Below are 23,377 nucleotides of genomic sequence, written 5' to 3'. Positions count from 1 at the left end.
ATGTAAAGTACATGTGAGACTAACTTTTAATGAATACATTTCACTAACAGGGCTGTACAAAGGGTAGGCATAATAGTGAAAAGCCACCAGAGCCAGTCAAACCTGAAGTCAAGACTACAGAGAAAAAAGAACTATCTGAATTGAAACCCAAATTTCAGGAGCACATTATTCAAGCCCCTAAACCTATAGAAGCAATAAAAAGGCCAAGGTATGCTTAGTAGAGTTGTGTATTTGTGTCATACTTAAAAAAATAGCATTTATTCTTTGTGATTTTGCATAATATTATTGGTAGCTATTGTATAAGCCACTGTTTGGAACCATCTTTTTTTCTCCTTTTAAAGATCTGCCTTTACATTTTTTCCACCTTAATTTGAATGTATGTACATAATAAAACTTCATTACAGAATTGCATATTGTATCTTCATACTTAAACTCAGGATAAAAGAGTCGCACATCTTCCTTATCCTTGGCATGTATATTTTCCCATGTTGCACAGTGAAATTATGTAAAGGAGTTGTCCTAAGTCGAGGAATACATTTGAGTTGAAAAAGAATGTAGAGATTGCTTTCCATTCTTCTGCTTCTTTCTGGAATGTCTTCTTGAATATCCTTAACAGAATATTTAATTCCCACTGAAATGATTCCAGTGAAGAAGTATTTACGTTTATCTCAGAACCGTCCATATTGTTACTAAGTCATTGCATATTATATAATGGTTTTCTGTTAAAGATTAAAAATACATATACTGTGAAGTTATTTGTAAAATACTTTTTAAAGGCAAAAACTGATTCACAAGGCATTAGGCTTTTCATAAAGAAATTTAAGTGTATTCATTTTGAGGATAGAAAAATATTTTGATACATTAGTAATGGTAATACAGATTTTAAAATTCTCTAGCCCAGATGAGCCAATGACAAACTTGGAATTAAAAATATCTGCCTCCCTCAAACAAGCACTTGATAAACTTAAACTGTCATCAGGGAATGAAGAAGATAAGAAAGGTAAGGTTCTATTTTCTTACCGTTTTTTTTTGTTATATATATATAATTTAACAGTCATTTGAGAGATAGGAACAGGGTAATTTTCTAAATATAAATATGAAAAAGTACTACATTATATAAAAAATTTTTCCCCTACGTGCTAATGTTCTTGTTGTTATTTGCCATCGAGTTGAACCCGACTTGTAGCAATCCCTCCTTGGATTTCTGAGGCAATATCACTACGGAAGTAGATTGCCCAACCTTCCTTCTGAGGAGTGGTTGGTGGGTTTGAACCAACAGCCTTCTAGTTAGCAGTTAAGAGCCTTAGGCACTACGCTACTAGAGCTCCTAATAATACCTACAGAATGAATATGTGATTCATTTTACTCTCTTATTGTAAATGAGGACCTGTAAATTTTTAAGTTTTTTTCTCCTGTGATTCATTATTTCTTAATATTATATTATTAAGTTTCTTTGATAATTGCAAGTATTTCACTGTACGTAATATAAAATATCTTCAGTATTCTCTGACCTATACCCAGTACTGTGGGAGAGAAACACTTTCATGATTGCTCTATTACAAGGTTAAAATATTGGATATATCATTTGCATTATGAAATATATATGTGTCACATTATTTGTGGTACATAGATAAAACCTAATCAAAATGGTTTCTTATGACTTTTTAATACATATATATTTGAAAATTCACATAGGAAATTTAAATCATGTAAAATTACTTTAGAACATTCCTTGGAGAGATCAAACATGAGAGAGTAGAAGGGCTGTGTATGCATAGGGAGACAGCTTGGGGGAGGAGTGCATCTAGGGAAGGACATAGAGAAGAGGTAACTGGGGAGGAAGTGGGAACAGAGCTGTTGCATTGTGGGAAATTGCAGTCAATGTCATGAGACAAAATATATGTGAACTGCTGTATGGAAAATGAATTTGCTCTGTAAATTTTTACCAAAATCACAATAAATTTTTTTTAAAAAAAAGACTGGCACTGCAATAAAGTGTTCTATTTTAATGTTTCTAATTTTTTTGTTTGTTTCAGAAGAAGAAAGTGATGAAATTAAGATTGGGACCTCATGTAAAAACGGAGGGTGTTCAAAGGTATGCACTGTGAAATATATGTTATGTCATGAAAGTAAACTTTTTAATTTGAAAAAAGTACAATCATTGACTCAGTTCATCTGTGTGCTTATTATGTTTTGAACTATTTATTGACGAGAGCTATGAACATGAATGAAGAGACCCGGAGCTCCATATCTGATAAAAAGTCTGTCATGGAAATAATTGTAGTTTATTTAACACATATTGAATACTTAGTATGTGTCAGACATTGTTTTAGGTTCTCTGGATGTAGTATCAAATAAAACAAAAATTCTTGTTCTTGTAAAGCTGATAGTCTTAGTGTAGGAAGAAGGATAAAATGTAAGAAATTAAATGATTTGAAGTTAGGTAGGTAAGAAAGTAAAGAGTGCTTGAAATATGGAAGCTATTTAAATCACCTTAAATAAGGTCAGGAAAGTCCTTTTTGAGATGATGACAGTTGTAAATTTGAATAATGTGACAGATAAGTTATATAAATGCCTGGGAGAAGAATGCCATAGATGGAGCAGCCTCTCCATGTATACAGGCTTTAGAGCTTGTATAAAGAAGGAATAGTAAGATCAGATGGCTTGGCCTGGCCATCACGAGATGAATGGATAACCAAACTATGGTACAAACACACAATGGAATACTATGTAACATTAAAGAATAATGAAGAATTAGCAAATCACCTTATAATGTGGATGAACTTAGAGGACATTGCGCTGGTGAAATAAGTCAATCACAGAAGGACAGATACTATATTAGTACATTATAAAAAGCTAAGGAAAAGTTAACATGGGGAAGGAATTTTCTTCGTTGGTTGCCAGGAGGGGAAGAGAGGGTAATGAGATAGTTAAGAGACAGGTTTGATATGGGTGAAGTGAAAAGCAATGTAACATAAGCATGTGAGTAGCACAATGTCACTGAGGAAAAAGAAGGCATGGAGAGGTGCACAAGAGGTACTGACAATAAAGGCAAATATTGCATACACAATACTAGAGTGTTAGTAACAGCAAACACTAATCCACAGGTGGATACATAGGCAAAAAAGATCAGATATAGATAGGTGAATGGTGATACAGTCACAACTATATATAAGTTTGGCAGACGATACTCCTTCATACATATTTTTATGTGCTATAAAAATGGCCACATACACTTTAAACTTAACAGGAGGCAAAGATTGTGTAGCTTCTTAGCAACAAATAAGCACCTTGAAGAAGTGAGTTGTTGGGCATTCAGGCTGGGGACCATGGTTACAGGGAATATCAAACTTGATTACCACTGTATGGTATGTAAAAATACTATTCTGTATCTTATTTTGATGGATAGTGACGTGGGTCTTAAAAAGCTAGGAAGCATCCATCTAAAGTGCAAATATGGGTGTCTCATTGTCTGGAGCAAAGTATAGTGAAGAAAATCAAAGTAACATGGAAACAGCCAGCCCAAAGCCTATATGACCCTGAGACCAGAACTAGATGGTGCCTTCCCAGCTACCAATGCCAACAATTCAGAAAGGGATCGAATATGGAGATCCTGGATAGACTGGTAGGAAAATGTAGAACAAAACTAAAAATCATTTAAAAAAAAAAAAAAAAGACTTTCTGGTCTGATGGAGACTCATGAAATCCCTGAGGCTATGACCCCCAGCCAGCCTTCAAGCCTGGATTTCAACTCACTTCTATGGCTTAACTCTTACTCAAATGATAGGTCTTATGACCTGAATACCTACACCAGGGAGATGTACTCCTTAGAACAGTCTACCATGGGAGATCAGAAGGGCACCATTCGCACAGAGAGAAATGGAGGGAGGCAGGAATGCGTAGTCTAGAAGGGCACAGGGAAACTAACCATAGGGAGGAAGTGGGAAGAGAGCTGTTAACACTGTGTGAAATGTAACGAGTGTCACAAAGCAAAAATGTGTGTGAACTGTTGAATATAAAGTGAACCTGCTTTGTAAAATTTCACCCAAATCATAATAATTAAGAAAGATTGTGGCATTGGTCATGGGTGAATAAGTTATGGGTAAGACCAGTTGGCAGATGCGGAAGCCCTTACAAGCCATGATGAGGAGTTTGGGCTTTCTAAGCATGATCAGAAGCAATTAATTCATTCTAAGTATGAGTTTCTGAATGATTTCTTTGGCTAGTGAACAGCAGTTTTATTATAATGCATCAGGAGTAGTATTAGGAGGGAAATGAAGTTGGATGCTGTTGTGTAGTCTAGACAATGGAATTGTAGTGTAGAGATAGAATTGTTGACGGCTAATACAGGCAGAGTATCACCTTGACCTCAACTGGGAATGTGTGTATCTTGTGAATCAAATTTTTCCCCACTACTTTGTATTCTCACATGGCCACGAAAACACCACAAGTATTGATTCTGGATTTACAGATAAATTTTAGTGAGTCTCTGGTAGCATAGTGGCTAAGTCACTTGCCTGTTAACCAGAAGGCTGGCGGTTCAAACCCACCAGCCACTCCTCGGAAGGAAGGTTGGGCAATCCTACTTCCGTAGTGATACTGCCTCGAAAACCCAAGGAGGGGTCGCTATGAGTCGGGGCCGACTCGACGGCACATAACAACAACAACAACAGGTAAATTCACAAATACAAAGTCTGCAGATAATGAAGATGACAGAGAACCAAAAATAGCAAACATCCACCTACCATTAATACACAAGAGGACCTACCACAGAAACCACAGCTATGGACATATCCAAAGTAAAATAAACTTAAAAGATTGTAAACAGGGAGCGAGAGACATCAATTGGCAAATGAGAACAACTACAAACCAAAAAGAGGGAAGATACTGTGTAGTTAGAGAACTTGAAAATGGCAAGGAAATCAAGAGAGTTGCAAGATAGAATGGACTGTTCTAAACTCGGGGAGGTAATTATAAATCACAGGGTAACCTTAAAGAAAAATGATAAACCTTCACATTACAATTAAAAAGAAGACAAGCACAAATACTCAGCAAACACTAAAACAACAGCAACAAAGGCAATGATAAAACAATTCATAAATATAATGAGATCAGCACAGAAAATATGGAAGAAACCAGGGACACCATGAAAAAACTCATAACAGCAACCAATTCATACTTGTTATTAATTACACTGAATGTTAATGGGTTAAATGCACCACTCAAGAGACATAGAGTTGCAGATTGGATAAGAAAACAAAACCCAAACGCATCAATATGCTGTCTACAAGAGACACATCTTAGAAACATGGACAAAAATAGACAAAATCAAAGGTTGGAAAAAAATGTATCAAGCAAATGGTAACCGTAAAAGAGTAGGAGTGGGAATATTAATTTTGGGTCAAATTGACATTAAAACAAAAACTACCATACAAGACAAGGAAGGACATTATATAATGATTAAATGATCAATTGGGAGCTGTGGAAGCATAGTGTCTACCACATTTGACTGCTAACCATTAGGCTGGTGGTTCAAACACACCAGCTGCTCCTTGGAAGGAAGATAAGGTGATCTAGTTCCATAGTGATACTGCCTCAGAAACCCAAGGAAGGGTCGCTGTGGGTTGGATCCGACTCCACGGCAATGAGTTTTTGTTGTTGTTGTTGCTTTGGTTAAAGGATCAATTGTACAAGAAGATAAAACCATTTTAAATATCTATGGACCCAATGAAAGAGCCCCAAAATACATACATCAGACTTTAAAAGAGTTGAAAAAGCAAATGGATGACTCCACAGTCATAGTGGGAGACTTTAATACACCACTTTCAATGAAAGAACAACTGGAAAGAAGCTCAACAAAGTGCAGAAGAGCTAAATAATACAATCCACCAACTTGACCTTGTAGACATCTACAGAGCACTTCACCCAACAGCCACAAAATATACATTGTTTTCCTGTGCACATGCAACATTTTCCATTATAGACCATATGTTGGGCCATAAAACATGCCTTGATAAATTTAAAACCATTGAAACACTGCAAAGCATCTTCTTAGATCACAATGCTATCAATTTAGAAATCAACAAAAGGAAGAGCAAAGGAAAAAGAGCAAACACATAGAAACTGAACAACACCCTTCTTAAGAAAGTCTTGGTAAGAGAAGAAATAAAAGATGAAATTGAAAACTTCTTGAATCAAATGATAATAAAAACACACCATAGTAGAATCTTTGGGACACAGCAGAAGCAGTGATCAGAGGCAAATTTATTACAATAAATGCACACAACAAAAAAGAATAAAGAACAAAAATGAACACTTGAAACCAACATTTCCAACAAGTAGAAAAAATACAGCAAGAAAAGCCTACAGTCAGCAGAAGAAAAGAAATAATTCGAGCAGAAATCAATGAAGCAGAAAAGAAAGACGATAGAAAAAATGAGCAAGACCAGAAGTCAGTTTTTTGAAAAGATTAATAAAATTAACAAAACATTGGCAAATTTCACAAAGGAAAAGAGGGAGATAATACAAATAACATGAATAAGAAACGAAATGGGTGACATCACAAGAGAACCAACTGAAATAAAAAGAATACTATCAGGATACTATGAAGAATTATACTCCAAAAAATTTGAAAATCTGGAAGAAATGGACAGATTTCTAGAAACACACCATTTACCTAAATTAACACAGTCTGAGGTGGAAAAGTTGAACAGGTCATAGCAAAAGAAAAAATTGAACAGGTCATAAAAAATGCCAACTAAAAAAATTCCTGGCCCAGACAGTTTCACCAGAAAATTCTACGAAACAGAGAAAAATTGACACCAATAATACTCAAACTATTCCAAAACATAGAAAAGGATAGAGTCCTCCCTACCTCATTTTATGAAGGAAGCATAGCCTTGATAACAAAACCAAGCAAAGACATCACTCAAAAGGAAAACTACAGACCAATATCCCTCATGAATATAGATACAAAAATCTTCAACAAAATCCTAGCCAATAGCCTTCAACAACATATCAAGAAAATCATTCATTATGACCAAGTGGGGTTCATATCAGGTGTGCAAGGATGGTTCAACATTAGAAAAAAAAACCAACGTTACTGATCATGTAACTAAAACAAAGGAGAAGAAACACACGATCATACCAATCAATGCCGAAAAGGCATTTGATAAATTCCAACACCCATTCCTGATCAAAAGTCTCAGCAAAATCAGAATAGATGGGACATTGCTCAACATAATAAAGGGCATATATGCAAAACCAAGAGCCAGCATTTCAATGGAAAGAGATTGAAACATTCCTCTGCGAATAGGAACCAGACAAGGTCGCCACTTCTATTCAACATTGTATTGGAAGCCCTAGCCAGGGCAGTAAGGCAAGAAAGGGAAATCAAAGGGATCTAAATTGGCAAGGAAGAAGTTGAATTATCCCTATTTGCTGATTATATGATCCTATACCTAGAAAACTCAAGAAACTCAGTCAAAAATCTACTGGAACTAATTGAGAGATTTAGCATTGTGACAGGATACAAGATCAACATCCAAAAGTCAGTTGGATTCCTCTACACCAGCAAAGAAATTGCTGAAATAGAAATAAGGAAATCAATACCATTTACAATAGCTACCCAAAGAAAAAGAAAATACTTGGGAATAAGTCTTACCTGTACAAAGAAAAGTATAAAAGACTACTTCAAGAAACCATAGAGATCTACATAAATGCAAAAACATACCATGCTCGTGGCTAGGAAGATTGAACATTGTGAAGATCTCAATTTTAACCAAAGCAATGTATACATTCAATGCAATCCCAATCCAGATCCCATCAACATGTTTTCAGGATATGGAAAAACCAATCACTAACTTTATATGGAAGGGAAAAGAGACCTTGGATAAGCAAAGCACTATTGAAGAAGAATAAGAACCAATGGACAGAGGTCTCACACTGCCGGATCTCAAAACGTACTGTATAGCCACAGTACTCAAAACTTCCTGGTATTGGTACGAGAGACACATAGACCAATGGAATAGAATTGAGAACCCAGAAATAGATCCATCTTTGACAAAGTGCCGAAATCCATTAAATGGGGAAGAGAATGTTTGTTTAATAAATGATGCTGGCAAAACTGGATATCCATTTGCAGAAAAATGAAATAAGATCTGTACCTCACACCATACACAAAAACTAACTCCAGATTGATCTAAGACTTAAATGTGAAACTTAAAACTATATAAAGTTCCTGAGGAATAACTAGGGGCAAATATAGGGGCCCTAATATATGACATAAGTAGACTATCAACCATAACCCAGAATGCACAAGCGGCAGAAGGGAAATTAGGTGAATGGGACCTTTTTAAAATAAATTTCTATGTGCTTCCAAAGACTTCTCCAAAAGAGTCAAAAGAAAACCCACAGATTGAGAAAAAATATTTGGCAATGACATATCTGACAAGGGCTTATCTCTAGAATTTACAGAAAACTCCAACACCTCAGTAACAGACAAATAATCCAATTTAAAAATGGACAGAAGACATGAATAGACACTTCACCAGGGAGGATATTCAGGCAGCCAACTAACGTGAAGAAATGCTCATGATCATTAGCCATTAGAGAGATGCAAATCAAAACAACAGTGAGATACCATCTTGCCCCAGCACTAGTAGGAAAGCTCAGCAAGACAGAAAATAACAAATGCTGGCGAGAATGTGGAGAGATTGTGACTCTCAAACACTGCTGGTGGGACTGTAAAATGGTACAACCACTGTGGAAAGCAGATGGCGATTCCTTAAAAAGTTGGAATTAGAAGTACCATTTGATCCAGCTATTCCATTATTAGGTTATATATCCTAAAGAAGTGAGCGGCATGACAAGAACAGACATATATGCACGCCCATGTTCATCACAGCACTATTTATAATAGCCAAAAGATGGAAACAACCTAGGTGTCCATCAGCTGAGGAATGGATAGCAAACTGTGGTGCATACACACAGTGGATACTATGCAATCCTAACGAATAACAGAATCTGCAAAACACCACATAACATGGATAAATTTGGAGGACATTATGCTGAGTGAAATAAGTCAATCACAGGACAAATATTGTATTTGTCCGTTTTTGTAAAAGTCAAGAAAAGTTTTATCTATGGAAGGAAATTTTCTTTGTTGGTTATCAGGGGTGGAGTAAAGGGACACTGTTAGATAGGTAGAGACCTCTAAGTATTGATTTGGGTGAAGAGAAGGGCAATGTACCAAATGTGAGTGATCAACGTGGTCTCATTGAAGAAGAGGAAGACATAAAGAGGGACATGGGAGTTAGAGACAATAAAGACAACAGTACTGCATTGTCAGTGAAGGCAAACATGGGTATATGGGTGGATAGATAGGTGGACAGGCTGAACTATTAGTTACGTCTAGGTAGCAGGGACCGTACCCACAACCATGTATAGGGTTGGCAGGAAATGGTCCTATAAGTGTATTTGTATGATCTGTACGAATTCCCACATGTATAGTAGAGCTGACAAGGGACAAGATTTTAGTCACTTCTTGGTCACAGCCACGTACCCAGAGGGAGCAAGTAGTTGAACCGGTGGGCTCAGGACCATAGTTACAGGGGATATCAAAGTCACTTGGCATGACATACTACACAAAACATTGTTCCACCTCCTACTTTGGTGAGTGCTACTGGGATCTTAAAAGCTTGCAAGCAGCCATCTAGATGCAGTGTTGGGTGTCTCCTCATCCAGAGCAAAGAAGAATGAAGAAAACCAAAGATTCAATGAAAGAATTAGTCCTAGGGACTGGTACACCATGCGATCCTCAGCCTATATGAGACCAGAAGAACTAGATGATCTCCAGGTACCACTGTCAACCACTCGGATGGGATCTGTAGGAGATCCTGGATAGAGGGGGAGAAGAATGTGGAACAAAACTCAAAATCATTTGGGAAAAAAAAATTTAAAAAGGGGGGGGTGGACCAGGTTTGCTCGTCTGATAAGAGCCTGGTGAATGAAACCACTGAGACTATGACCCCTAGCTGCCCTTCATGTCTAAAATTGAACCCACACCTGTGGTTTCCAGCCAAACAAAAGACAGGCATATGAGTTGAATGTTTACCTGAGGTAGATACACTCTTTGGAGAGAACAGTCATGGGAGAAAGAAGAGCTATATACCTTATGCACAGGGAGACAGCTCAGGGGGCACTAGTGCATGGAGGGATGGACACAGGAGAGTAACTATCAGGAGGAAGTGGGAGGGGAGCTGTTGCATTGGGGTAAATTGTCAATGTCACGAGACAAAGTGTATGTGAACTGCTGTATGGAAAGTGAATTTGATCTGTAAACTTTCACCCAGCTCACAATAAAATAATAGTAATAATAATAAAAAGAATTTAGACAAGAGAGTGAGGCCTTTTACTCAGTTTTGGTGGGTGAGTTCACACCACAACCTTTAGGTTTGCAGTTGAGCACAAAATAATTTTTCTACCTAGGAGCATACGTGCACCTACTACTTTAGATTTGTAAAAAGTAAACAATTTTATTTTCTGTACTTGCATGTGGTGGTTATGAATACTAAAGTAGAAATTATTTAGATAGTAGAGAACAGAATCTGAAGGCTGGTGAATTAATTGTTGTTGTTGTTATGTGCCGTCGAGTTAGACCTGACTCATAGTGACCACTCCTTGGGTTTCCAAGGCAGCATCACTACGGAAGTAGATTGCTACCCCATTATTATAGTCTGCCTAAAGTCTGCCTGTGATTATGAGGAATTTTTCCAAATTAAACTGATATTTTCAGGACAAATTGATGAGATTTCATAGTAAACTATATGTAGGTGGAAGAAGAGAAACTGAAGGGGACTTAAAAGTATTTTGCTTTGGGAAACTGAGTGGATTTGGTGCCATCATAAAAGTTTTGACGGGTAAATAGTGATGAGTTCAGAATGTAACTGAGTTTTATGTGCTTGTGGAATATCTTTAGAAGATAAATCTTTGTTGTTGGTTGCTGTCACGTTGATTCCCACTCATGGCAACTTCCATAGGGACAGGGGGGCCCCATCTTCTGACCTCCTAACCCTACAAAAGGAGGACAGAATCACCATCTGTAGTACAGGGACTGTTCCTGCAAGGCCAGACGTGCTGCCTCTCTCCAGCCCTTTCCCAGCAGTACATGTCTCTTGGTGTGTCTCAGCAGTGTGTGTCTCTTGCGTCTCAGCAGGGTGTGTGTATTGCTTTCTCTCAGCCATGTGTGTCTCTTATATCTCTCAGTCAGCAGTGAGAGATTTCTTCTGCCTCTAGGATGGCTGCTTTTGAGCCTGGCAGAGTGGCCAAACTAACCAGTGTCAACATCAGAATTCCATGTACCTGAGAGAGAGCTTGAAGTAGCCAGAAAATCACTGTGCTGCTCCCAAGTACCCCAGCTGGATAACTTTAACAATCAGGAACCACTCAGTTGCTCAAGGCAAATTCTGCTATGGAGTTTACAAGGACTGATGGCTAGAAAAGCCACATTATGTAACTTACTACACCGCAGTGACCTTGTGTGTTACAGAGTAAAACTTCTTCATAGGGTTTACTTGACCGTGATCTTAATGGAGGAGATCACAAGGCCTTTTCAGTCCTCCTGGATGGTTCAACCTTTTAAGTTCACAGTACAGTGCAGATCATTTGTTCCACCTAGGGGTATACGTACACTTACTACTTTGGGTTTGTAAAAAGTAAACATACAGAATTTTATTTTTAGTACTTGTAGGTGCTGTTTTTAACTACCAAAATAGAAAATACACAGCTAGCCACATCCATGTGTTATTATCCTACCTTTATATGAATTCTTCTGTAGAGCCTTTACCTTCACTACAAGCAGCAGTGCAGCGTGGGTCTTACAGACAGACCCTGACAGGTCTGCAGTCTGCAATTCATTTTACTTTTTGTTAGGAATGAGAAATCATCACTGTAGAACTTGTAGAAATATTGTATTTTGCATATTAATTTATAATCCCCATACAGAGAATATTATACCCCTAAACCAAGCTGTAATTTTATTTCTGTTGAGGATTATAATTGCTTTTTTCAACATATTTCTGTAAACCTGAGAACCTGAATATACTTGGCTTGGACCTCATATTGAAATAGTTGAAAGCATTTTAAAACAGCTTATTGCCTACTTTTCTAATTTTCTTTCACATGCACCTGAAATTTAACCATGTTTGAAAGTCAATAAATTTTCAGTACGTTGAAGAACAGCCTGTGGTACATTTATGATTTAATTGTTCTTTCTCGAGCATTTTGCCTGCTTCATAGAAGTCATCAGTACTACAAACACATACAAGGTGTAATATTGAAATACGTGGCTAAGTTTTTTCCTCTTCTTTTTTTTTAGACATACCAGGGTCTAGAGAGTGTAGAAGAAATCTGTGTATATCATTCTGGAGTACCTATTTTCCATGAAGGGTAAGCATAACTGAGTAAAACACCTTATGGTACAGATTAAAAATGTTAATATTCCTTTTTTAAATTTATTATGCAGTATTATTAAGCATTTTATTTACTACATTATCATTCATTCTTCATAGTAACATGTTGTTGTTGTTGTTATGTGCCATCGAGTCAAACCCAACTCATAGCGACCCCTCCTTGGGTTTCTGAGGCAGTATCACTATGGAAGTAGGATTGCCCAACCTTCCTTCCGAGGAGTGGCTGGTGGGTTTGAACCGCCAGCCGTCTGGTTAGCAGGCAAGTGTCTTAGCCACTATGCTACCAGAGCTCCCGGTCATAGTAACATAGAAATGTGGATTTTGCCCTCTTTTTATACATGAAAAAATTGAAATAAGGTTACAGCTATTAAGTGAGCATTGTTATTTAAACCACATACTTTTCGTTATTACCCATATATTTCAGTATGTTCTTTGTATTTGGGCTGAATAGCTTTTTGGGTTTCTGTTTTGTTCAGTCTATCTTCACACTGCTGGGAATTTAGAGGTTTTTTTTTAGCCTGGGTCACAAAGACGCATTCTAAATTTTAAGAAGGCCCATAGTTATCCACAGCCCCCAGTTGAGAAGCACTCAATTGTTATGCTTTACTTCATAACCACTACTCACCTATCAGTTTGTTGTATTGTGGTGGCTTGCGTGTTACTCTGAGGCTAGAGGCTTTGCTGTCTGTATTTCAGATACCAGCAGGGTCACCAATGATGGACAGCTTTCAGTGGAGCTTCTAGTCTAAGACAGACTCTGAAGAAGGAAGAGGCTGTCCACTTCTCAAAAAATTGGCCAGTGAAACCTTACGAATAGCAGTGAAACACTGTCACTGGAAAACTTTATACCCTGAAATACTATCCAATATAGTGCCACAAGATGAGGCCCTCAGTCAGAAGGCACTCACAGAAAACCTGCCTCCTCAGAGTAGAGCCAACCTTAATGACGTGGATGGAGTAAAGCTTTTAGGACCTCCATTTGCTAATGTGGCACGACTCAATCTGAGAAGAAACAGTGGTAAACATCCATTAATAAGTGTATCTTGCACTGTATGAAGTAAGAATCTAGGAAAATTGGAAGTTGTCAAAAATGAAATGTGTATAGAAATTGATATCCTAGGCATTAGTGAGCTGAAATGGACTGGTCTTGGACATTTTGAATCAGACAACTATATGATCTACTGTGTCAGAAATGACAAATTGAAGAGGAATGGCGTGGCATTCATAATTACAAAGGATGTTTCAAGATACGTCCTGAAGTACAGTGCTATCAGTGAAGGATAATATCCATAAGCCTACAAGGAAGACCCATTAATACTACTATTAGTCAAATTCATGCACCAACCACCAAGGCCAAAGATTAGGAAATTGAAGAGTTTTATCAACTTCTGCAGTCTGAAATTGACCAAACATGAAATCAGGATGTGTTTATTATCAGTGGTGACTGGAAAGCAAAAGTTGGAAACAAAGAGGAATCACCGGTAGTTGGAAAATTTGGCCTTGGTGATAAATAATGCTGGAAATCACATGGTAGAATTTTACAAGACCAACAACTTATTCATTATAAATACTTTTTTTCAACAACACAAACGGTGGCTGTACATGTGGACTTTGTCAGATGGAACACACAGGAATCAGATTGACTACATCTGTGGCAAGAGGTGATGGAAAAACTTAGTATATTCAGCCAAAACCAGGCCAGGAGCTGATTGTGGAAGAAACCATCAACTGCTCATAGCAAGTTCAACTTGAAATTAAAGACAATTAAAACAAGTCCACCAGAGGCAAAATATGATCTATAATATATATCTCCTGAATTTACAGACCATCTAGAGAATTTATTTGATGCACTGAACACAGTGACCAAAAACTAGAAGAATTGCAAGATGACATCAAGAACATCATCCATGAAGAAAGAGGTCACTAAAAAGACCAGAAAAGAAGAGAAGACCAAAATGGATGACAGAAGAGACTCTGAAACTTGCCCTTGAGTGGAGAGTAGCTAAAGCAAATGGAAGGAATAACAAGATAAAATAGCTGAACCGAGGATTTCAAAGAGCAGCTTGAGAAGACAAAGCCAATTACTACAATGAAATATGCAAAGATTTGGAGTTAGAAAACTACAAGGGAAGAACATGCTTGGCATTTCTCAAGCTAAAAGAACTAAGGAAAACATTTAAGCCTCGAGTTTTAATATTGAAAGATTCTATGGGCGAAATATTGAATGATGCAAGAAACATCAAAAGAAGATGGAAAGAATATACAGAGTCACTATACCAAAAAGAACTGGTCGGTCTTCATCCGTTTCAAGAAGTGGCATATGATCTAGAACCAATGGTATTAAAGAAGGAAGTCAAAGCTGCAGTGAAGGAATTGATGATGAACAAGGCTCCAGGAATTCACGGAATACCCATTGAGATACTTCAACAAACGGATGCCCTACTGGAGGCACTTACTTGGTTATGCCAAGAGATTTGGAAGACAGCTACTTGGCCAACTGACTGGAAGAGATCCATATTTGTACCCATTCCAAAGAAAGGTGATCCCACAGAATGTGAAAATTATTGAACATTATCATTAATATTGCATGCAAGTACGATTGTACTGAAGATAATTCAAAAATGGTTGTGGCAGTATATTGACAGCTTCCAGAGGTGCAAGCTGGATTCAGAAGAGGACATGGAACAAGGGATGTCATAGCTGCTGTCAGATGGATCTTGGGTCAAGGCAAAGACTACCAGAAAGATGTTTACTTGTGTTTTATTGACTATGCAAAGACATGACAAATTGTGGATAACATTGAGAAGAATGGGAATTCCTGTATACTTGATTGTACTCATGAGGAACTTGTACATAAATGAGGGGGCTGCTGTTCAAATAGAACAAGGGGACATTGCATGGTTTAAAATCAAGTAGGGAGTGTGTCAGTGTTACATCCTTTCCTTATGCTTATTCAATCTATATGCTGAGCACATAATCCAAGAAGCTAGACTATATGAAGAAAAACATGGCATCAGGATTGGAGGAAGAATCATTAACAACCTGAGGTACACTGACAAGACAACTTTGGTTGCTGAATGTGAGGATGACTTAGGCATTTACTGATGAAGATAGAATACAGTCTGCAGTATGGGTTACATCTCAATATAAAGAAGACAAAAATCCTCACAACTGGACCAATGAGCAGCATCACAATAAATGGAGAGAAGATTGAGGTTGTCAAAGAATTCACATTGGTTCTACAATTGACGTCCATGGAAGCAGCAGTCAGGATATCAGACGACATATAGCACTGGGCAAGTTGTCTGCAAAGCAGCACTTGCAAGTGCTGAGGAGCAAGGATGTCTCCTAGAGGACTAAGGTGCACCTGAAACAGGCCATGATATTTCTAATCACCTCATACGCATGTGAGAGCTGGACAATGAATAAGGAAGACCGAAGAAGAGTTGATGCTTTTGAGTTGTGGTGCTGGTGAAGATTGCTGAAAGTACCATGGACTGCTAAAAGAACTAACATCTGTCCTGGAAGAAGTGCAGCCAAAATGCTGTTTGGAAGCGAGAATGTCCAGACTTCATCTCACCTACTTTGGTCATGTCAGAAGGGACCATTCCCTGGAGAAGGATGTCATGCTTGGTAAGGTGGAGGGTCGACAAAAGAGGAGAAGGCCTTCAATGAGACAGACTGACGCAGTGGCTGAAACTGTGGGCTCAAGTACAGCAAGGACCATGGAGCTGGCGGGGGATTGGCCGGTGTTTCGTTCTGCTGTGCATGGGGTCGCTATAAGTCAGAAATGACGGCACCTAACAACAACAATAACAACTTACCCATTGCAAATACCTTTTTTCAACAACATAAATAGCAGGTACACACATGGACTTTGCCAGATGGAGTACACAGGAATCAGTTCAGCTACATCAGTGGAAAGAGGCGATAGAGAAGCTCAATATCTTTAGGCAAAACAAAGCCATAAACTGCCTGGAACAGACCATCAACTGCTCATATGCAAGTTCAACTTCAAGCTGAAGACATGGGCACCAAAATACGACCTTGATGATATCCCTCCTGAATTTAGAGACCATCTAAAGAGTAGATTTGATGTATTGAACAGCAGTGACAGAAAACCAGAGGATTTGTGGAATGACATCAAGAACATCATCCACGAAGAAAACAAAAGGTCACTAAAAAGATAGGAAAGGTAGAAAAGACCAAAATGGATGTCAGAAAACACTCTGAAACTTGCCCTTGAATGGAGAGTAGTTAAAGCAAATGGAAGAAATTATAAAAGAGTTGAACAGAAGATTTCAAATAGCAGCTTGAAAAATAAAGTTCATTATTATAATGAAATGTGCAAAGATCTGGAATTAGGAAACTAAAAGGGAAGAAAGTGCTCAGCATTTCTCAAGCTGAAAGAACTGAAGAAAAAATTCAAGCCTCAAGTTGCAATATTGAAAGATTCTATGGGCCAGTATATTGAATGGTGCAGGAAACATGGAAGGAATACACAGAGTCACTTTGCCAAACAGAATTGGTCATTGATCATCTGTTTCAAAGGTGGCATATGATCAAGAACCAGTGGTACTGAAGGAAAAAGTTGAAGCAGCACTGAAGGAATTGGTGAAGAACAGGGCTCTTGGAATTCACCCAATACCCATTGAGATGTTTCAACAAATGGATGCTGTGCTGTTGGCACTCACTCGTCTATGCCAAGAGATTTGGAAGACAGCTGCCTGGCCAACTAACTAGAAGAGATCCGTATTTGTACCCACTCCAAAGACAGGTGATCCCACAGAATGTGGAAATAATTGAGCAATATCATTAATACCACACGGAAGTAAAACCTTACTGAAGATAACTCAAAAAACGGTTGCAGCAGTATATTGACAGAAAAGTTCCAGAATTGCTGGCTGGATTCAGAAGAGGATGTGAAATGGGGATCATCATTATTTATGTCGGATGGATCTTGGCTGGGAGCAAAGAATACCGGAAAGATGTTTACTTGTGTTTTATTGACTATGCAAAGGCATTCACCTCTGTGTTGTTGTTGTTGTTATGTGCTGTCGAGTCAGCCCCGACTCATAGCGACCCCTCCTTGGGTTTCCGAGGCAGTATCACTATGGAAGTAGGATTGCCCCTTCACCTCTGTGGGTCATAGCAAATTATGGATAACATTGAGAAGAATAGGAATTCCAGAACACTTAATTGTGCTCATGAGGAACCTGTACATAGACCAGGAGGGTGTCATTTGAACAGAACAAGGGGATACTGCATGGTTTAAAATCAGGAAGGGTGTGCATCAGGGTTGTATCCTTTTACCGTACTTATTTAACCGGTATGCTGAGCAAATAATCCGAGAAACTAGACTTTATGAAAAAATGTGGCATCGGCATTGGGGGAGACTCATTAACAACCTGTAATACACAGATGACACAGCTTTGCTTGCTGAAAGTAAGGATTTCTTGAAACACTTACTGATGAACATTAGACTACAGTCTGCAGTATGGATTATATCTCAACATAATGAAAATGAAAATCCTCATAATTGGACCAATAAGCAGCATTACAATAAATGGAGAAAAGATTGAAGTTGTCAAAGATTTCATATTACTTGATTCCACAATCAACACCAGTGGAAGGAGCAGTCAGGATATCAGACAACGTATTACACTGGGCAAATCTGCTGCAAAGATCTCTTTCAAGTGCTGAAGAGCAGAGATTTCTCTGTGAAGACTAAGGTGCACCTAACCCAAGCCATGCTATTTTCAGTCATGTCATATGCATGGTTAGAGCTGGACAATTAATAAGGAAGACCAAAGAAGAGTTGATGCTTTTGAGTTGTGTTTGTCAACAGTGCTGAAAGTACCATAGACTGCCAGAAGAATGAACAGATCTGTCCTGAAAGAAGTGCAGCCGGAATGCTCCTTGGAAGCAAGAATGGCCAGACTTCATCTCACGTACTTTGGTGATGTTGTCAGAAGGGACCATCCCTGGAGAAGGATATCATTCTTGGTAAAGTGGTGGGTTCGTGAAGAAGGGGGAGGCCTTCAACAAGATGGATTGACACAGTGGCTGCAACGATAGCCTCAGGTATAACAAGGATTGTGAGACTGGCACATGACGAGGCAGTGTTTGGTTCTGTTGTATATAGGGTCACTATGAGTTGGAGACAAGACAACGGCATCTAACAACAATAACAAAATGGTACTGCATTAAAATCTTCCACTCTGCTTTCAGTATTCTTTGGGACTCAAACCAAGTTTTGCCATAATTTTTTTCTTCCTCTGTTGAAATTTTCTCATGTAAGTAATAGTGGATTTTACCTACTTGGAGTAGGCATCAAAGGTTGTATAAAACAGTAGTTTTAAATGATTTGCATGTTCTCACTTCACTGTTGTTATGTGCTGTTGAGTCGGACCCGACTCATAGTGATCCCTACTTGAGTTTCCAAAGCAGTGTCACTACAGTAGATTGCCCAACCTTCCTTCCGAGGAGTGGCTGGTGGATTTGAACCACCAGCCTTCTGGTTAGCAATCAAGTGCCTTAGGCACTACACTACCAGAGCTCCTCTCACTTCGCTGGGGTCATTAAAATGTGAAAATTTTTCAGTATTACTGATGCTCTTCCCATTTGGTAGCTTCATTATGAAATGAGGATGAGAGCTATCACTGAAGCCAATTTAGAATTTTGTGATTATTTTAAGTATCTTTACTTGAGAGCACCAAAATTGTTACAGTAAATGGCAATCTGATCTTAAAATTAAGTCTTCCCTGAAATATATCTAGTTTTAACTCCATAGTAGCATGAAAACTAGTAAGAATCTAAACTTGGACACTTTTAAAATCACACTTACCATGTAACACTTAAGGACTTAATTGGTTGTGGGATTTAATTTCTGAAATATTTTTCTATTACAATTAAAGGATGAAATACTGGAGTTGTTGTAGAAGAAAAACTTCTGATTTTAATACATTTTTAGCTCAAGAGGGCTGTACAACAGGGAAACATGTGTGGACCAAAAAGGATGCCGTAAGTAGCCTTTTCAAAATAACACACCTGATTATACTTATTTAAGTCATTTTAAAAAACATTTTGAGGTCATTCTCTCTTCAGATTAAAAAAAAAAAAAAAATTGTTACCTCTCAAATAATAAAGCTCTGATATCCCTAAAATCAAAAATTAATACTAGTCCCAGTGTTGCCCTTTTAGCAAGATTGCCATTGTGTGTGTTGTTACAGTAGGGTTTTGTGAAATACTTACCAAAACTAAAACTCACTGCAGTAGAGTTATTTCCAACTCACGGCAACCCTGTAAGGACACAGTATCGCTGCCCCATAGGGTTTCCTAGGCTGTAAATCTGTAAGGAAACAGCCTGCCTCATCTTTGTCCTGCAGAGCAGCTGTTAAGTTAGAAACACCAGCCTTTTGGTTAGCAGCCCAGTGCTTTAACCACTGCACCACCAGAGCCTTTGTGAAAACTTTAGTCTTCCCTCCCCCAAAAAATCTTTGTCTGTTTTATTAATAAAACTAACTCCATTGCTAGTTCCACTTAAAAAAAAAAAAAAGTTTTCTATTTATTAAACATTATTTAACTTTTAGACTTCCAATACTTTTCTGGCTATTTAAACATCATTCACCCATTCTGTAGTGATAATGGCTGGGAAACCCAAGGAGGGGTCCCTGAGTTTGATCTGACTTAACAGCAGTGCATTCCATTTGGTTTTCAACCATTTACAGATGCACAAACACCCCCATCTAGTGGTCAAAGAGGAGATTGCAGATTTATTTCCTTGGAAATCTCTTGAATGCTTCTGTTTGCTACGGGGAAATTTATCAAGAGAAAAAAGAAAACATCAGTTCATACTCTTTGGACAGGTTTTTAAAAAGACTTGGGGCTATGCAAGTAATTCCCAAGAACCCATTAAATTGTAAGACAGCAAGCAGTTTCATTGCTAAAAAATGTGTGTGTGTGATAAATTGTTAATGTGTATTAGCCTTTTGTGCTATATTTGCACTAAATAAATACTTCAATATAATGAACCTATTTGGTATATAAATATATATAACATAGTTTTTGACTTAGAAGATAATTGTAAATTTTCAGATTATAAAGTCATTTATTCAACATTTGATTATTTAGTAATTGCTGCTTTATTATAACCCCAAGGGGCTGCTTTTTGAAGTTAAATATTAGTGATATACTCCCAAGTATAATTCTTACATCTCAAAATTTCCAGGAATGTCATACAGCAAAAAATGACATCTACTTGTGTATATATATTCTCCATGATCCAAAAGCAATAAACCCACAGCCATCGAATCAGATCTGACTCATCATGATCCCTCCTTGGGTTTCCTAGATCATATCACTACGGAAGTAGATTGCCCAGGTTTCCTTCTGAGGAGTGGCTGGTGGGTTTGAACCGTCAGCCTTCTGGTTAGCAGTCATATACCTTAGGCACTATACCACCAGAGCTCCCCCAAAAGCAATAGTAGTCGGAAAAAAAAAAAATAGTATTCTATTAAGTAAAAAAGTTTTCAGAATATAACCCTTCGTGGAATTGTCCTCCCCCCCCCTCACCCTGCCCCTTTAGACATGCAGTTGCCAGATACTAAGTGTCTAAGCCACTTTGTTGTTGTGTGCCGTGGAGTTGGACCCAACTCATAGAAGATCCCTCCTTGGGTTTCCAAGGCAGTATCACTACAGAAGTAGATTGCCCAAACTTCCAAGGAGTGGCTGGTGGGTTTGAACCACCAGCCTTCCAGTCAGCAGTCAGGTGCCTTAGGCACTATGCTACCAGAGCTCCTTCTAAGCCACTAGCTAAGGGCAGAAATGTGAATGATAATATAATTTAAAATCAATTAGTATGGTATTATCAAAATGTGAATTCTGCTTTTTACATTAATAGTGTTTCAGTTTCCTCAGTTATCTGCTTTATTTGCCTCCATTTTAAAAAAAGAAATCACCGTTTGTCTCTTTTAAAAAAATGTATCAATATAGCAATAACTACTGGTACAAAATAATTATTTCATAATAGTATTCAAAAGATTACATCCACAAATCCCCACATTTTTTGTGCATGTAACTATGAGAGGAGAATAAATATTCGGTAACAACAGCAGATAGTTATAAGTGGTCTGTTATTTTTCTTGAAATTCTGGTTTGTAAGAAATAAATTGAAGGCCTGTGTATGAGATTAAGTTGTTTGATTTACCCAGCTAAGCAAATCTCTTTCTTACTTTAGTCTTTAAAGAATACTTTGGTAATTCTACATGAAGAGAATTATAAAACGTTTAAACTTAGATAAAATTTAGTGGCAGTTTTTTTGTCTTTTTTTAATGAATGTTAATACTGTGGCCCTGACACAGAAAAATCAATGACTAAGAATGTTCTCAATGATAAATTGCTAAAACTATTTAGAATGTTTGTATCATTACTTACATCTTTTTATGAGAACTTTAGAAGTTGTTTGCCGTAAAAACATTTAAGTGCTCAGTTCTGCATGGTAATTTTTTCTCATGGATCAAATTTTTCTTTTTAAGAATTTAATTTTCTGGCACTTTTTAAATTTGTAAACTTTCTCTTTGATACAGGGGCAAAAAATTATTTCTTGTAGGCATGACTGGCATCAGACAGGAGGTGAAGTCACCATTTCAATATATGCTAAAAATTCACTTCCAGAACTTAGTCGAGTAGAAGCAAACAGTACATTGGTAAGTATATTAAAATACCTTTGAGTTGTTCTTCATGCTAATTCTTATAAAATACTACTCTAGTTTTCTGGGCTGATTTTAAGATACATTTTTAAGATTTTTCCACTTGGAAAATATTTTTTTTATACATGAACTCATTAGCTTTATTTTTCAGTTTGAAAACAACTTTTAATTACTTTCACACGAAGTATTTTAAATGAAAAGATCTGCCTAATAGTTTTTTTCCTGAAGCATTTTGGAGATAATACAGTACCTTAGAATATTTATGAAGGAATAGAATGGTATTTAGCTTCTAATGTGAAACTTCAAGTCAGTTACTCTTTTAGATTTTCTTAGGTGGAAAAAATAAAATATTGGCAGTTTCTTACATTTTTACAATACCTTAATTTTTATCCATATCTTTATATTTTTATAGTCATTGTTTTACAGTGTTTCCATTTGAATTATATCAGTTGACTTTGTGTCTCCCCCTGCTTTTCCAGTTAAATGTGCTCATTGTATTTGAAGGAGAGAAAGAATTTCATCACCATGTGAAGTTATGGGGTGTAAGTATTATGTGGCCAACAGAACTTTGTCCTTTATCCTTTGTAGAATAAAAGATAGTAGTTGCATAAGCATTGATGCAAAGTGGAGATATAACTTGGACAAGCTATCTTTTCCAAAAGTTCAAGTTTTCTTGTAAAAATGCCTTTAAAAAGTTTGGATTTAGGATTATTAGCAAAGCCTAGATCAGTATTGTTATTTGAGACTAATAAAACTACCTACGTTTATTTTAAATCTCTTTGATATGTTGCAGGTGATTGATGTAAAGCGAAGCTATGTAACCATGACTGCAACAAAGATTGAGATTACCATGAGAAAAGCTGAACCTGTGCAATGGGCAAGCCTTGAGCTACCTGCAGCTAAAAACCCAGAAAAGCAAAAGGAAGATATAATAGACTGAGGGGGGGGTGGGGGAAGAGGGGGGAAAAATAAGTCAACGTATTTCAGAATTCCTAATAATGTGTGCTGAAGTGGTGATTTGCTGCTGTACTGTTTTGTTGTTGAAGTCTGGCATTTCAGGGTCAACAGTAGGTTCTTAGAAACCAAAGTCTGATTATCTTTCTGTGCCCTCCATCTTTTTGAGTTACATGAGATTAATTGTTTGTTTCTCCTCAGTTACAGGTATGTCCTATACTTGAAGAAGCTAGAAAATAGCTC

The 23,377-nt window shown here is 37.5% G+C and overlaps 1 protein-coding gene across 1 annotated transcript in view; it reads left to right on the top strand.

Annotated features, from left to right (window-relative positions):
* CHORDC1 (cysteine and histidine rich domain containing 1) overlaps positions 1-23,120 on the top strand; it is a 42,235-nt gene extending 19,115 nt beyond the window's left edge. Inside the window, exons 4-11 of the mRNA XM_007938091.2 lie at positions 51-208; positions 897-1,000; positions 2,037-2,095; positions 12,377-12,447; positions 19,388-19,493; positions 22,058-22,177; positions 22,660-22,722; positions 22,974-23,120. Of these exons, the coding sequence (XP_007936282.1) occupies positions 51-208; positions 897-1,000; positions 2,037-2,095; positions 12,377-12,447; positions 19,388-19,493; positions 22,058-22,177; positions 22,660-22,722; positions 22,974-23,120 (828 nt within the window). The remainder of the gene's footprint in view (positions 1-50; positions 209-896; positions 1,001-2,036; positions 2,096-12,376; positions 12,448-19,387; positions 19,494-22,057; positions 22,178-22,659; positions 22,723-22,973) is intronic.
* Positions 23,121-23,377: the final 257 nt, after the last annotated feature.

Source organism: Orycteropus afer, unplaced genomic scaffold, assembly GCF_000298275.1.
Source record: "Orycteropus afer afer isolate SDZICR_OR568_19922 unplaced genomic scaffold, OryAfe1.0 scaffold00047, whole genome shotgun sequence".
NCBI lineage: Eukaryota > Metazoa > Chordata > Mammalia > Tubulidentata > Orycteropodidae > Orycteropus > Orycteropus afer.
The sequence above is the reverse complement of the archived record's forward strand: the minus strand, read 5'-3'. Positions and strand labels throughout refer to the sequence as shown.